General features: G+C 39.0%; 2 protein-coding genes across 3 annotated transcripts; both read right to left on the reverse strand.

Annotated features, from left to right (window-relative positions):
- Positions 1-333: 333 nt before the first annotated feature.
- Positions 334-7,692, reverse strand: endou2 (endonuclease, polyU-specific 2). The gene is made up of 7 exons (XM_067492221.1): positions 6,731-7,692; positions 5,063-5,235; positions 4,690-4,795; positions 3,354-3,475; positions 2,993-3,105; positions 2,488-2,641; positions 334-1,562 (listed from the first exon to the last, which is right to left on the reverse strand). The coding sequence occupies exons 2-7, from the start codon at positions 5,162-5,164 to the stop codon at positions 1,308-1,310; spliced, it is 852 nt and encodes a 283-aa protein (XP_067348322.1). The 5' UTR covers positions 5,165-5,235; positions 6,731-7,692; the 3' UTR covers positions 334-1,307.
- Positions 7,693-10,892: 3,200 nt separating this feature from the next.
- Positions 10,893-15,567, reverse strand: rnf14 (ring finger protein 14). Of its 2 annotated transcripts, none has more exons than XM_067492219.1 (9): positions 15,412-15,567; positions 14,657-14,812; positions 13,976-14,106; positions 13,603-13,792; positions 12,790-13,169; positions 12,400-12,628; positions 11,800-11,972; positions 11,397-11,527; positions 10,893-11,302 (listed from the first exon to the last, which is right to left on the reverse strand). In XM_067492219.1, exons 2-9 carry the CDS (start codon positions 14,802-14,804, stop codon positions 11,245-11,247), a joined length of 1,440 nt encoding a protein of 479 aa, XP_067348320.1. In that variant the 5' UTR covers positions 14,805-14,812; positions 15,412-15,567; the 3' UTR covers positions 10,893-11,244. The 2 variants fall into 2 exon arrangements, with proteins under 2 accessions (XP_067348320.1, XP_067348321.1); XM_067492220.1 differs by lacking the exon at positions 15,412-15,567 and adding an exon at positions 15,143-15,297.
- Between the last annotated feature and the right edge of the window lie 77 nt (positions 15,568-15,644).

A 15,644-nucleotide genomic window follows, 5' to 3' on the forward strand; every position in this document is an offset into this window, starting at 1 on the left:
TCACGGTTGCAGTTTTCGGTTCAGTTCAATATAAAGGGACAGATATTACTTTCACTATTCCACAATAAAGATAAAATCGTATGGTTAATTATTTTTGAAATGGAATATTTTATGTGTTTCAATTTACACATCCTCATTTAAAAGCTGGTGGTCGAGCCATAGGCTGCGGTTTCTATTAGTTACCTTCACTATAAAAGCCATAAAATGAAGGTATTCTATGAATCTGTTCTCCTAAATGTAGAAAAGCCTTCAAACTTGTAAACATATTGAGGCATTTATATTAAAGCAATAGCCATCCTCACCAGTTCGTTCACACTTTTCCTTTCAAAGGCCACGGTCTCAATTCTTGGAGATCCTAGTTATGCTTTTATTTTGAAAGAGAAACAGACACGTTTCCGGGGATGGCTCAATGCGCTTTCTCACCACGCAATGACGTCACTAGCCACAACAAACCCTCTACACACCCCCACCCCCGCAATTTTAAACGTCAGTGAAAATGTAACACAATTATTCAGGAAAAAATTTAAATAACGTAAAAACAAAAGTTAGCTGTCACTCAAAGTACATAACATGAAGAATTCTGTCTAATTCATACATAAACCACTGATTATTCTTTTCAAGTCTTTCACGTCAAAACAAACGTGTCACGCGGCCTAAAGCACATAGATCTGTAGATAGGTCTACATAGAACACCCAAACATTCAGCAGTAACCAAATTACTATACATATTTCCGGTAATGTGATTAACATCACTGCCATTTTTGATAGTGTGTGTATGGAGCAGTGGTAATACCCTCCTTTTTGCACATTCCCCAAAATATCAATTTCCACTGGAATAGGAAAATGCAAACTACTCTAATAGTCAGTCTCGTTTCATCACACAAACACGTATCCAAATGGTTGATTTTAGGGGATTTTGATTTCACCCTGTGGTTGATTTCTTTGAGTTTAATGTTGAGACATATGATTTATTGGCTCAATTTGGGATTCATACCTGAGTTGAAAAAAACTGTGTGTCGACCATGTTAAAAGCATTTGTTCACCAAACTTTTTATACAGTGATTTTAAAAAAAATAGACCGAGATCAATATCCATCTTCAGACTCCATGATGATCAATAGTTACTGGAGGAAAGTCTTTATTTTTTAAACACACCAACACTATGGGCAATAAAAATAAAAGCTAAAGAAATCTTGTAAGGTTTTATTGTATGTTCATCTAGAATAAGACAACAACAATACCTGTGACACTTTGGATCTAAGGTCAAGTGTTGGAGTAGTTAACATTTCAAATTAATTTCTAGTCTGGTTACTTAGAATTATGGTACCTAAGTAGCACGGGGTAAGTGGTGCCTATGTGCTTTTGGTTGTAGTGGTGGCAAACAATCTCCACGTCGTACAAGCTGAAATGGACCTTGACACGCTCGTTGGGCGAGGTGAGGAAACAGAGAGTGTAGAGAGCGAATTCAAACTCGGGACTGACACCGATGAAGATGCTGCCTTTGGGCTTTATACCGTTCTTCCAGCTGAACTGTAGCGCCAGGATGTGTTTGTTTTCGTCAGGCTGCAGCAAGAGAGAGTGAGAGAGAAAGAGAAAAGAAATAACCAGTGATGAAAGATAAATTCGGAGGATGCTGAGGGCTAAAGAAACAAAAGGTTAACTTGACAAAAGCAGCTGCAAAGTCATCAGTCACGAAAGACGTGAGACTGACACTTGTGCTTTTGCACAAGTCTGAGGTGGCAGCATGTCATTATCAGTAGATGAGCATGAGAAAAGAAATACAACTGTTGACTTCCATGTATCTAATAAATTTGCTTCATTATTTCATCTGAATTTAAGTATTTTTGGTCAATTTTGGTCATTTTTGACTTCCTATCTTGTGCATTTGGCGTTTCAGTTCAAAAGTCAATCAGCCTGCTCTCATAATTTTCATGTACGGTATCATCATTTGACTTAGTCCTATTACTTATGACGAATATGTTTCAATGTTATCAGCCATATTTTTTAATCTATGGATTAGAACAAAAAGAGCTTGTTGAAGATTGCCTCAGCGGTCAACTCATTTATTGTCTGACATGTGGGATTAGTGTAAATTATGCAAAATAGGATATGAAAAAGATTAAAAAAAGAAAATGGAAATGTGTGGTAGCTCACCTGCAGTAGTTAACAAAACCTGGCTGCATAAGTTATTTTAAGTAGAAAATGATGACGCACAAACACACGACTTTGCATGCATTCATTTTACATCTTAAAGATTTAACTGACCAACAGGCAACAAAGTTGTTCTGCTATACAATCAACTTACCCAGTTTAAAAAAAACAATACATCACATGCTCAGCGCAAAATGAAAGCTTTGCATATATTTTTAAAAACAGGAATAATACAATAGTATTCATCTTATATGATCTGCACTATACTATATCGTATAGATAGAGAGTTGCTGAAATACATAATATATAAGTCCAGAAACACACAGTAACAGCATACCTGGGGTGAATTTGCATTGACACTGTAGCCCTTGTAGTCGATGTGTCCCAGCTTCTCTTGTAGGTAGAGCTGGATCCAGTTGTGAAAGCCAATGACAGTCCGCCCTCCTCTCGTCTCCCCGACAAACACATGTTCAAACCCTGATGAGTCTGGCCTGACCAGAGGAAAGAAACGTCACACCATGGATAGATATTGCTGATATTTTGTAACGCTTATGTGCTGTGCACTATCCATATAGCTCATTATTCTATCTGAAGGATCTTGCCCACTTCTTGTCATGTGCAGAAATACTTTTTCCGCAATTCTAATTTTATAGGCTCATGGTCACATACTACTATAACTCTTAACTGGGCAGGTTCTTGCAAATAATAAAATGTGATATCATCTGGTATTTGGATACAACTAACTGTTCAGCGGCTGGGGTTTCCACTTGTAGTGATACACAGACCCAGTCCCAACCCCTAGCGGTGTCTATGTCGTGGGTGCTTTGGCAGATTCCACCCACCTACTGGATCCTCTCCTTGCATAGAGCTCAAACCAGATCCTGTACAGCTGCTTCTTGAATTGTGTCTCATCCTCCGGAGAGAGGCGCTTCTGTACGAGGTATTTATGGGCTAACTGCCAAAAAAAAATATTGTCTTCATTAGTTGTTATTTAACATATGAAACAGCTCAGACTGCAGCTGATTACAAAGTGTGTATTCTGTATTCAAATACAGCAAGTGCTGCAGTGTTTGCAGACATTGAGTGGTAAGTTAACATTGTGAATTGTATGAATATTTTAACGACTGAACAACTCCTAGTTAGCTCTCATTAATTTTTTAGTGGAAGTTGGCTTTTACAGGAAGGGTTGATTTCCTTTCGTACCTTCATAGTAGGAGTCTGAATGATGGAGTCCAGGAACTTGTGGTTCTCTGCCACCTCCTCAGGAGTTACAATTTCTGGCTCACCAGTGTCACTCACGTAGTTATCTAACAGGGAGATAAAGGCTGCCGAAGCAAGTGTAGACAGTGTCAGTCACTGTTAGTGCATTTAAATGTTGCCCATTCCTAGAAATACAAATATACTGTTATGACAGTTATGACAACTACACAAAGCTGAATGCACAAACTTCCATATCAGTCAACTACTGACAGGGAAAACCTCAAAACTGCACTTTGTTACATATAATTTAATACATTTGGTATGAAAATGTAAAGTTGTCTCTCTGTTGATATTCTGATAGTGTGTTGCTGTAGCCTTTTACACAAATGCGCTCTTTAGAGCCACGTTTACTGCTCTTTAATCATTCTCAAACTGAACTCTGAATAAGATTGTTGTTTCCCCTGCAAGATACAGACAGAAGGTAATGATTGTATAAAACACATACATACACAATACAGATATATTCACATTGCTATTAAATGCACATGCCCAAGAAAGAGAAGAAAACAAAACAATGCGAAGCTCTAAGAATTGTTTTAACCGTACAACAATTGCATATATTAAAGTTGATATGACTGAATTTGCATAGGAAACACAGTGTATCTGTGGAAATGTAAGTGTAAAGGAGCTGACAACTAGGTCCTAAAGATTATGGTGCTCATGATGCCGTAACATGACTAATGAGGGAGTATTAAGATTAGTACTTAGTGTACATACACAGACACATTACTTCCAGACTTACTTGCGTTTGTATATACATGTACTCACAACCATCCACCAAAGCAAATATGAATGCTGCCTCTGCTTGGTTTCATATGCAACTCAAAATGAATCTGTGAACACATTGCTAGACAGAGATCTTAGCTTGCCTCATTATAGCGAGAAAGATTTTAAGAAGACGAGCAGCTTTCTGCACCCAGCACAGTGAACTCTGGGTGCTCTGTGATTATGCAACATGCCACGGTTCGTCATAAGGAGATTACAAGTAGATGAAAAAGCTTTACTCTGAAGTGAGGTAACGGAGGATAGTATTAGACTGAGTGGAACGTGTGAGGAGCATGTCAATTCAAACACTTTTGAATTCAGTAGTTGTGTAAAGATGCAGTAACACACTAGTGCTACACCCAGAAATCTAATTTTACGCTGCTTCTTCCCACGGAAACAAGGGAAAAACCCTGAACATGAATGTGTCTTGACTAAAAGGACGTCACGTGATTGTGATTTAGCAGTTCATGTTCAAAAACAACTCCCAACCTATCTCTGACCTTGATGCGCTCACCTAAAAAAGTCTCCTTTTTGAAGATATTTTCATCGACAAATGTAAACAGAGGATATACTGCTCCGTCGTTGTTGTCGTTGATGGCCATATTGTCTCCCGCTTTGCCCTGCAGCAGAAAGAGAATCACTCAAGCTTTCAAAATGGACTTGTGCACATGTAGGCTCACTGCTTCCTGTTCTTACCATACAATGGCAATTTGCTATTCAAGTGACATTTTTCTCATTTACTTCAACATGCATTCAGAGCTTGTAAAATGGATGGACTGTCAACTATAGACCATATTGTGTACTCATTTGAATCATAGAAATATCCTACAATGAGTAATATGGGCATTTATTGAATATGCAGGTGATGAAGTATGAAGGTAGTGCACCTGCAGAGAAATCCTGTAGTCTTTTCCAGGTTGGAGTCTGTTGATATCGTTGTCCCATAGCTCCTGAGCCAAGGCCGACAGCTCCCTGTCACCCTCAGTCATGATACGTCTGCTCAGTTGTGTTCTTGGTCCCACAGTGGAAGTGCTGTGGATGGTTTGGTCCCACTAGTTCTCTAACAGGGGAAGGGAACAGTTAATGACACTTTTGTTATGGCCTAGTTTTCAAGATCCTGGTTTTGGTTGTGTCTTCTGCCAACCCCCCCCACTCCCACATTAGCTGCTTATTCAGTTCTCCTGTTTTCTACTTAAGTCAACCTGCCTGTCTCCCCTTGTGAGATTGTGTGTTGCTCAACTCTCCATCTTGTTTATCCCGTCTCTGAAGATCCTGTGGTGTTTTGACCTGTTTCTGGTGGTGAGAAACTGAAGTTTTCAAGAACTGAATCAATATGAAGCAAGTGTGTTCAAAAGGGTTTATTGTTTTAATGTTTTAAGTGTCTGACAAAGTTAAAAATGGTGACATCTGCCTGTCAAATCCCTGGTATTACATGGAAATGGGTGAAATAAAACATGAAACAGGTGATCAGAATACAGCACACAACGTTTTATGCTGCCATTGTTCTACTAGAAGTTATCCGTGGCCACGGCTGAGTGTCATTACAAAAGTTAAGAAAGCTCTGTGTTCTGTCCAAACCTTTGTATCGTCCAATAACCTTGGGGATTCTGGTGTTATTCAACTGAAAGTTACTGTATGTATAGGCCTGTCATTTTTAAATTAAAATTTCTGGAAATCACAAGCACAAATATTTAATAAAAATAGTCATCTAATAACTGCTTGACACATACACACCAGTGTTATTCAGGTTAAATAAACAATTATCCATTATCCTGCTGAGTTTTGGTTCTTTTTCTTCTAGCAGCCTCCCCTACAAAGCGGCCATTCTCTTTTTTAACTGCAACACTATCTGGGTTTCTGTCTTTCCAGCTCTTCATAAACTACACTATTACAGGTTTGTAATTTCTCATTTTTGGGGATTTATAATCCCTCATACCTTACATGCAATCAACATAACTTGGTTTGTCTAATGTTTCATAAAGATTCAAGCCAATGTCTACATTTTTTTTCATGAATTTACTAAAATATGAACATAGCTCTGGGTTCTGCTTGTACTGCTGCTGGATGGCAATTTTAAGTTATTCATTTTTACACCAAGATATTTTAAAACGATTAACAATGTCTATCCTCTCCGTATTACATAGAAACTTCAATTTGTTGATTTCAGCTTTCCGAGCACCAACGACATGAACTTTAGTTTTCTCTGTATTAAGTACCAGCTTACATTTCTTGCACTACTCACATATGTGATCTAATGTTTTCTGCAATCCGTTTTTCGAGGACATTACGATTGTTTTATCATAAATCAATATCATAAGTTATCTATTATTAACAGGTTGACAACCTTGTTGTAGCAAATGTTCTTCTAGATTGTTGTTTTTTTTTTTTTAATTAAATTAAACTTTCAATCGTCTAACATCCATCCAGGTCACCACCACTTCAATCCACAAAAACATGGCTGACAGCACATCACACATCCGTCACACTGAGCTCTGGGAACTTCACCTTCACCATCTGAGCTCCACATCCCATTAGCCACATGAAAATCCACTGACCTTTTGTCTTGGAGTCTTGTCCTTTTTTGCTGTCCGTTGATGATGGTGACGGGGATGATGAAAACCAAGATGGTTAAAGGGTTCGTGGAGTTCCTCACAGCGGGCAGCTTTTGCCTGTATTCGTGAGAGCAGGTGTCTTCACGGGCATAGTAATAGTCCAACCAGCCAGTCAGTCAGTCAGTGTGGTAGGAGAAAGACAGATAGACAGGGGCTGATGGGGGATGAACAGAGAGCACGAGGCAGGGGATGGGACAGTACAGGAAAGAGGGGGCACTTTAAAGGGTTATCCCCTGTCAGCAACTCTAGCCAAAGGGACTACACAATGTTGTCGTCGCTTTTCAGTCTCAGGCTAAAACAACGTGGGCGCTTTGTTTCTTTAGTATTTCATTGTTCCTCTATCTGTCACAGCACAACCTCTGGATTACAGGATGCATTTGGGCCACGTTTCAGATGATAAGATGTCGCAGAAGAGAGCATACTCAATGTTACATTTTGATATTTTCATTCTAAATTATCTGAAATCTTCAGATGAAAGGTTTGGTCAAAATCTAGCCGGGAAACTGAGGAAAGATCCTTTAAAAAGGCAGAAGCATCAGTTGAGATGTCAGGTTTGTCCAACACGTTCTTTTTTTTAGCTTTGCCTTGATTATCTTTAGTAAAATGAAAAGCTTCCTTGACACTTTGCAACAATTCTGCAATTCCTTTTATGCCTCTGCTTAGGCGTCTATGATGAATTAATTAGGTTTTGGTCGTCAAGACTCAAGGTTACTGCTACTCACATCTGTCCATTCTTGTGTGTACAATATCACAAGAACGTCTTAAGCAAATGGCTGTTGGCTGATGGCAAAAACAAGGAAGCACCGATTAGATTTTGGGGGTCAAAGGTCGAGGTCACAGTGACCTGTCTGTTCATACTTGTGAATGCAATATGTCAGACTGAAGAATGAACTAATTACATTTTGTTGGTCAAGGTCCCTGTGGCCCCACATCTTTTTCATTCTCAATGCCAAGAAACACGACGCACAAACGCCTTGAGAGAATTTCTTCAGATTTGACAGTCCAATCCACTTGGACTCAAGGATAAACTCTGTGGGATTTGATGGTCAAACCTTAAGGTCTCTGGGACATTATGTCTGTCCCGTTTGTCCCTCCTATTCTTAACTTAGTATCACAGCATGTTGATTCAAAATTTCAGGGCAGCAGTGGAACTTCTAAACTGAATGCAGGCCATTTAAAACGATTTACAATGTAGGACACTCTAAAGGAGGGAAAACATTTTTTTTGGTTTAATTACGGTCATTGTTTGATTCTCAATAAACATTCAGTCTTTGGAGTAACACGGGGATCAGCGAGCCATCTCTGTCATGTCTTACAGCCACCAGCAGGTGATTCCTGTTGAATTACACTTTCCCATTTTGCCAGATCTGTGTCCAAGAAAATACCGACCGGCATATTTTACCACTACTCCCTATATGTCTTTTCAATAACAATATCTGTAAGTTACTTACCGCTGTTCTGTGATAGTAGAGTTATGTCATTAGGGACAGTATTTGTCCTTCCTCGCATACCTTAATAGAGGTTCTCCTTTCCAGTCTTGGAGCTGTTTTGCTCCTGTCAGCCTACAGGACATTAAGGTTTTATTAAAAAAGATGAAACCTTCTTCTAGCCCTGTTGACATTCTTCCAACCACTATACTGTTAAATGCTATTGATTCGCTTCGTCCCTGTATGGTAAATATGATAAAGTTGTCTCTTTCAACTGGCATGGTCCCCTCCTTTTTTAAAAAAAGCTATAGTGAACCCCCATTCTTAAAAAGCCAAACCTGAATCCTTCCAGGTCCTTTTAAGCCACAGGCCTATATCTAAACTGCCTTTCATGTCCAAAATTTTTGAAAAAGTTGTAGCCCAACATCTTTTCGATTATCTGCATTATCATCAAATCTTGGACGTTTCATTCAGGTTTCCGCAAAACGCACTCAGCAGAGACAGCGTGAAGTGACATTGAAAAATTGTTTTTATCATTTACGGGATATTTGTACAATGAGGAAAATGTTGTCCAATGTAGATTTAGACTCGATCATACACACATTTATGTCATCTTGATTGGACTATTGTAATTCACTCTTTACTTGTCTTGACAAACCTGTTATAAATCGTCTTCAGATTGTTCAGAACTCAGCAGCGAGGCTTTTACCTGGAACCAATAGAAGATCCCACATCACACCGGTTTTATAATCTCTTCACTGTTTACCAATCAAATTTAGAATGTATTTTAAAATTCTAGAGCTCACTTAGAGCCTTTCATGGCAACGCCCTTGAGTACATTTCTGACCTGTTGACCCCTTATGGCTCCTCTAGAGCATTGAGGTCATCAGGTCAAAATCTGCTCATGGTCCCTAAAACCCATTTTAAAACTCAGGGGGATCTTTCTTTTCAGTCTGTGGCTCCCAGACTGTGGCAGCCCTGCCCCTGACTCTGCGTGTGGCTGATCCTAATTCTTTTAAAAGGCAACTGAAGACACTCTTCTTAAGTCAAGCTTTTAGCTGACTGGGCTCTTATGCTTGAGACTATCTGTTACTGGTGGGATGGCATTGTGCAGTAACAAATCTGCTTGATAAAATAGACTAAATGTTAATTGTTAACATTTATTTTGAGGAACAATATCTTGAATGCATTCCAAACATTTCTTAAACAAGATGTGAAGTGATAACACATCTACATTATTAGGAAAGTGAATCACTTAACACCAAACAAGACTGCTCCCCCCCCACCCCCCACTTTTCCAGGCCAGCATTAATTCTGAAAGGATTGTGCATGTTTGAAATGGACGAGCAAATAATTTAGCATTAAACCCTAGATTTCATGAAAGTTTCAATTTTTTCTGACTGAATGTCCAACTCACTGCACCAGTAAGTCCTCCTTTCAGATTAAATGTGTCAAATAAAAAAATATAGTAAATATAATGTATACTGTCAAATATTCTATGGCCTCCCATTAAACTTATATATGGCAACAATAAAAATAACAAAGGAGGGTGTAAAATATTTTCAAATAATTCCTAAGTACCTTGGCTGTTTATTAAGTGTTAACCACAATCACTGACTTGACAATAATCACAATCCGAGTAACCCCATCAGAGAATAGGCATCCATCAGCCAAAACCTTAATACCACCTGGTGGTTTCAATAAAAATATGCAAAACTACAAAAGGCTGATGTACCATCAACATCAGTTCGACCTGTACCAACAATCATGTTTCACCCCTTTTTATAATTAGTTTCTCTACATGTTTTGCCATAATTACCATGATCAGTATTGTTAAAAATACATTGTTTTCTTAGTGGAGCACTGCTAATTTTGTACACCAAGTAAAATGTACATAACCTGCTTGGTATTTATACTACATTAAAAGATCTATAGTGGAAAATTTGTTTTTGTGTACTTCTACCACTTCTGTACACAGTGTATTACATTTTGCAGTGGGCCTGCATAGGTGCAGACTGCTCATAGTGACAATATTAAAGACCACCATTATTAATGATGTGGCTGAGTGATGTACTGCACTCTATTATTTCAGTACATCCTCCAAGTGCAGCAAGAAAAATTCCTAACATTCTTTTTTCCAACCTGCTTGACTTGTATGTCATGTAAACACTGAATATCATTTCCTTAATTTAAATCATGTCAAGTCAATCATATCTGAACATAGCTTTTACAAAATATATATATATATATATATATATATATATATATATATATATATATATTTATATTTATATTTATTTATTTATTCTAGCTTGAAAAGTAAACAGCGTATACTCTGTACATAGCAGACTGTGGGGATATAAGGTTTCCAATGGTGGTGGTCAACCACAACACCCTCAAACTGAAAGACAAATGTCCTTGTGTGAAATACAAATGGTTAATGAATCTTTGACTCACTGTTGTAATCCTGTATGCTTGTGTTAGAAAACGAGCCGAGTCAGCTTACGGAATTTACTTAATTATCGATCTCGAAATTGTTTTCAATAGAAGTTACCTATGCCATAATTTTGCTGTTTAACAGAAAGATGTGAATGATCATCATGAAGAGAGGACATCAATCTGTAAAATTAAATTCACCAATTGTAACGGAATTTACAATTTAAAGCTCAAGGACACTGTCATATTTAAAAGATTTAATACATGTGTAGTCACTCCCTACATCTCCAAGCATGTGTCCTGAATGGTCTTAACCAAGACTCTAAAGCTAAAAGTCAACATTTGTTTGTTACTGCATATGTGACACCCGTCATATATTAAGCAAATATCAACAAGGCATCGATTGCTTTATGCCCAATCTGCCGGATCATACTCAAAACCCAAAGCATAGCACTGTGGTTGTTGATTATGATGGCACTGTTGTGTTAATCAAGGCATGGTGACAGTGTGATTGTGACAGATGTGAAGTGATGGTGATAAATGAGGTAAAGTGCATTCAAATGGAGCAAACAGCAGCGAGTTACTGCACTGATGTCAGTCCTCCTCGTCACTCCACAAGGCTTCTTCATCAGGATCCACCCCATGGAAGAGTCTACAACGGGAAAGAGAAGACGCATGTAACCAGTTGTTCAAAGATCCAAAAGACAGACAAATGGCTGAAGTGAGACAGCCCAGTTATAACTCACTGGTTGTAGCAGGGTGAATGTGGGTTGTTGAAGTGACTGTACGGGTTGACTTTGCTGAGTTGGCCCAGGCACAGCCAACAGAAGTATTGTTTGCATGAGGTACAAGTCATTTTGTTACAGCCATCCACTTTCTAGAGCAAAAGAGACTAAGCATGAGACAGAGAGGACTCAGCAGATATGAGATACCATGAAAAGCCTTAACTTTAAAAAAGAGATAATCTGAGGCTGGAACAGTACATTGTTTTTAATATATGAATAGCTTTTGGAACAATTGTGTGTCACGTTTGAACAGACTGGTGCAGCAAACACAAGTTAGTTATATTTGTGTTCAATGTGTGCATAATGCTAATCATTAAAATAAATGCTCTGTTCTAGCACCCTGTTTCCAACAGGGGGAGCCAACCTGTATATTGGTTCCACAGCGTGGACAGCATTTGCAGTTCTCATTGAGCCAGTCCCTGCTAAAGGACTCTTCCACTGCTTTCTGGATGACCCTCTTCCCAAAGCGTTGCTCCATGAACTTCTTTGCCTCCGATGTGGCTGACAGGTACTCATCTCTGAGGTTACGCAATTCATCTGTGAGACCAAACACAACAATTATGCATGGGCTCAGTGTTGGGATTGGTATGATGTTATATCAGTTGCTTTTTTTCTTTAAGGTAACTCTTTGTAATATTTTACCATTACAGCAGCTGCAAACTATATTATGTGTGTTTAGCTTTCAAAGCCAAACACACTGTGCAGTTAGCTTTAGCAAAAGTAATTTTTGCACTAACAAGCCCAGTAACAGTGATATTTATTACACATATGCCAATTAGCAGTTAACTCCTTTTATACAATGTCATTTTACACTAACTGAACTGAATTTGAGTAGCTCTTGATGGGGAAGTTCAATACTGTCAAATATAGTGTCAATCAAATGGTATACACAGCATGCCTCACACTTCACAATCAGCAAAGTGCTAAAAAAAATTAAAATAAATAAATAAATTGCAGCAATCACCTGCAGTGATTTTACAGTGGGAGAGACCGTGATAGCCCAGCTTGCAAAGTGTGCAAAAAGCATACTGGCAGGCAGAACAAATGCCCATGGTCGTATCTGGCTCCACCATGACAGCAGTGCCGCAGGACTGCCGGGGACAGTAGACCACATCCGCCATGAGATCTAGGCTTGACTGGAGCAGCAAACGGTCATAACGGGCAAACAGCTCCTCATCCACTAGCTGCTTCACCTAAAGGATAATGGCACACAGAAGCAGAAGAGGAATCTGTTTATTACAAGAGGTTTAGTCATTTGTAATTTCAAGGAAGCACATATTCAACTGTAAAGTAACTTTTGAAAAAATAAAACTGATATTTGCACAAAAATTTCCCTATAGTGCTGCTTCCTTACTTGCAGTGGAGTGGCTAAGGAGGTACATTTGGGCTCAGGGCAATTAAGGCACTGAACATTGCCGTCCCGTATTTGGATTTGGAAGTATTCCGTCAGACAGGCCTTGCAGTAGACATGCTGACACTCCTTAAAGCAAAGACAGTCGGACCCCAGCTTTTCTACAAAGCAGATCCCGCAGCAGAACACTTTGTTGTCAAACGCCCTCTGGCGCTGCACTTCGTCAAAGTCCAAAAGTTGAGGTAGGAGCTCGACACGCGGGTCCATCAACAAGACGGTACGTGGGTCCAGTTGAGAAGAAGACGAGGACTGCGCTTCAGAATTCACTTCCCCTTTTTTCTTCTGCTCGGTATTTTCAGAAGGACCTCCACTCTGTGTCAGAGCTGAACGCAATTGACAAATGTGTTAAAATAATTCAAAATGACGAAAATGCATTTAAAAAGAAGTTTACCTTATAGGAAAATAATATTGATTTTATAATGTCACAATTCACAATATTACAGTTTAAAAATGCCTGTTTCTAACAAATACTTGAGCAAAATAATAGATATCCAAGTAGAAGAAGATTTCTGTAAAATAGAAATTCTGTTAAATTTCTGTTGTCCTTAATTAGGACTTAACAAGAACATATCGGAAGCCCATTTTCATTTGCCTGGACCTACTTCTTCTTTTACAATAATCTTAACATCTACATTTAACATATAATATCCTGGTATCAGCTACCATTACGATTAGCTTAATGGAAATGTTTCCCCACAAGCAAACGAAAAAAACCTTAACTATATACCTTAATTTAACAAAATAAAACATGAGTACCTGTGGCTGCAGACTCGGGTTTCCGGCGCTCACTGACCGTCTTACTTCCTCCCCTGATAACCTCAAGAGGCGACTGGATGCCCAGAAAGTCCAGGACCTCCTCTTTGAGGAACTGAATCCATGTGAAAAGAATCACACAGCCTTGGTTTTCCTCCCACAGCTCATCCAGCCTTCTGCACAGAAAGCTCATCTGTAGAGGTAAAATGGAAAACGAGAAGAAAAAGGTAGTCAGACCGACGAACAATGCAGACAGTCTTTCTAGTGATTCCATTTCACATAAAAGACATTCATTTTCCTTCAAAGTGAAGTCACTTAAAGTCAGTGTTGTCCTATGCTTGGGCCAAGGAACTACACAAGCCTGCACAAGTCTTACCTGTGCCCTGGTCATCCATTTAGAGCTGAGAGTGAAGATTGGTGGGGATTTAGATGGATAGTCCGCAGGAAGCTCGAAATTGAGCACCAGAGGTGGTAAGAAGCAGACATTGTATTCGCTTTGCTTGTCTCCTGCCAGACAGAGGTGATTACATTCCTTATTAGAGTGTTTCTAATAGAAAAGGTCATAGCAAGATTTGAAGCGAATGTTATTAAAATCATGCAAATATTCCAGGCACTTGTGGAAAAAAAAAGCTGTAAAAGTGACAATTCTAAAACAAAACAAAAAAACCCAAAATAAGCATGTTTGAAATTTTGCCACAGCTGTTCTGTGCTTTTAGACTCTTTCAGTGTCTTTGTTTGAAATCAGGTCTCTGTGAGCTTTGTGATATTTATACTCTGGACTGTACAATTGGGGTCGTCTTGCTGCTCAATGTATTGCAGACAACATAGGAAGCAAAGAATCAAACGCAGGGCTGAACAACTTATAGTTTTCTAATTGATACAGTAATTTAAGGGAAACAGTTTTTAAACTCGACTATTTTCCAACCTCTAGCGGGCCAGCAGAGATCCCTGATTTAAGTGATTGAGAGCATCACTACATATTGAATCAAAATACTGGCCGTCAACACAATGACAGCTTTGCTCTAATGGAATTACAAAGCTTCTCTGACTACTGTACCTTTCACAACAACTTTGAAATCAGGAGGAAGCTCCAGACATATCTGGATCTCTCCTCCCTGTGCTGACTCTGCTCGGTGGAAATCTTCATCATAGATACTTGCTAAAGCAAGCAGCTCGTCCTCCTGGGCTTCCCTGTCCTCAGACATTTACATTCCTGCAATTACACCCGTGTCACAAAGTCAGTATAAAATTGTTCTGAGGCAGCACAAACATGCATTCGCAACACAACCTTACACACACCTCCTCTTTATATTGATCGTTTAACTTTTATGAAAGCACTATGAAATATCTACTCTTGAGCAAAGAGTAAGTATCATTAGAACAGAACACGCCTCGATTGAGTGAAAAGTAACATTACATCAGTTCTCCTCATCTTACATTAAGCTAATCTGTTAGCACACCAACCAGTATACGTTAACTTTATTCCTAGTAGACTTAGCCTTAGAGTTAGAGTTAATGGGACGTTAACAGTCGCCTAACTTACAGTGAGTGATGTTGAACTCAGGATTAAGCTGACAAACGTCCCGGCAAGACATTTCTGATGAAACTGGAGGACTTGGTAGATAGGTAGCATGAGGTAAAACATTCCAGCTAGCTAGCAGTGTTAGCCACTGTAAGCGGTGGCTATTGCTAGAATCGGCATATTAAACCATTAAACAATGCCTACGCTTCTGTAGTACTAAACGAAGATACAAGCCTCTACATGCCCCAGTAACTTTCAAACTAAATAAAAAAAAAAAACAAGCTTCTTACCTTATCCCTCCCACGTACCCACGTTAGTGACTCTTGCCCTCAGACAGGATCATGGCTGTGAAAGTTGGCAACTCCGTGTTGCCAGATTTGACAGACAAAACGTACTCTAATAAAAGGCCTATCGTGTGTCGTTTTCTGTTCCCACCCAACTGCCTTAAAAGCATCGAGGGAAATGGCTTTTTTTAATATATCGCGGAATGTACTTGACAACTATCAATTGCTATTTAAAACTA

Source organism: Channa argus, chromosome 22 (genome assembly GCF_033026475.1).
Source record: "Channa argus isolate prfri chromosome 22, Channa argus male v1.0, whole genome shotgun sequence".
Classification (NCBI taxonomy): domain Eukaryota; kingdom Metazoa; phylum Chordata; class Actinopteri; order Anabantiformes; family Channidae; genus Channa; species Channa argus.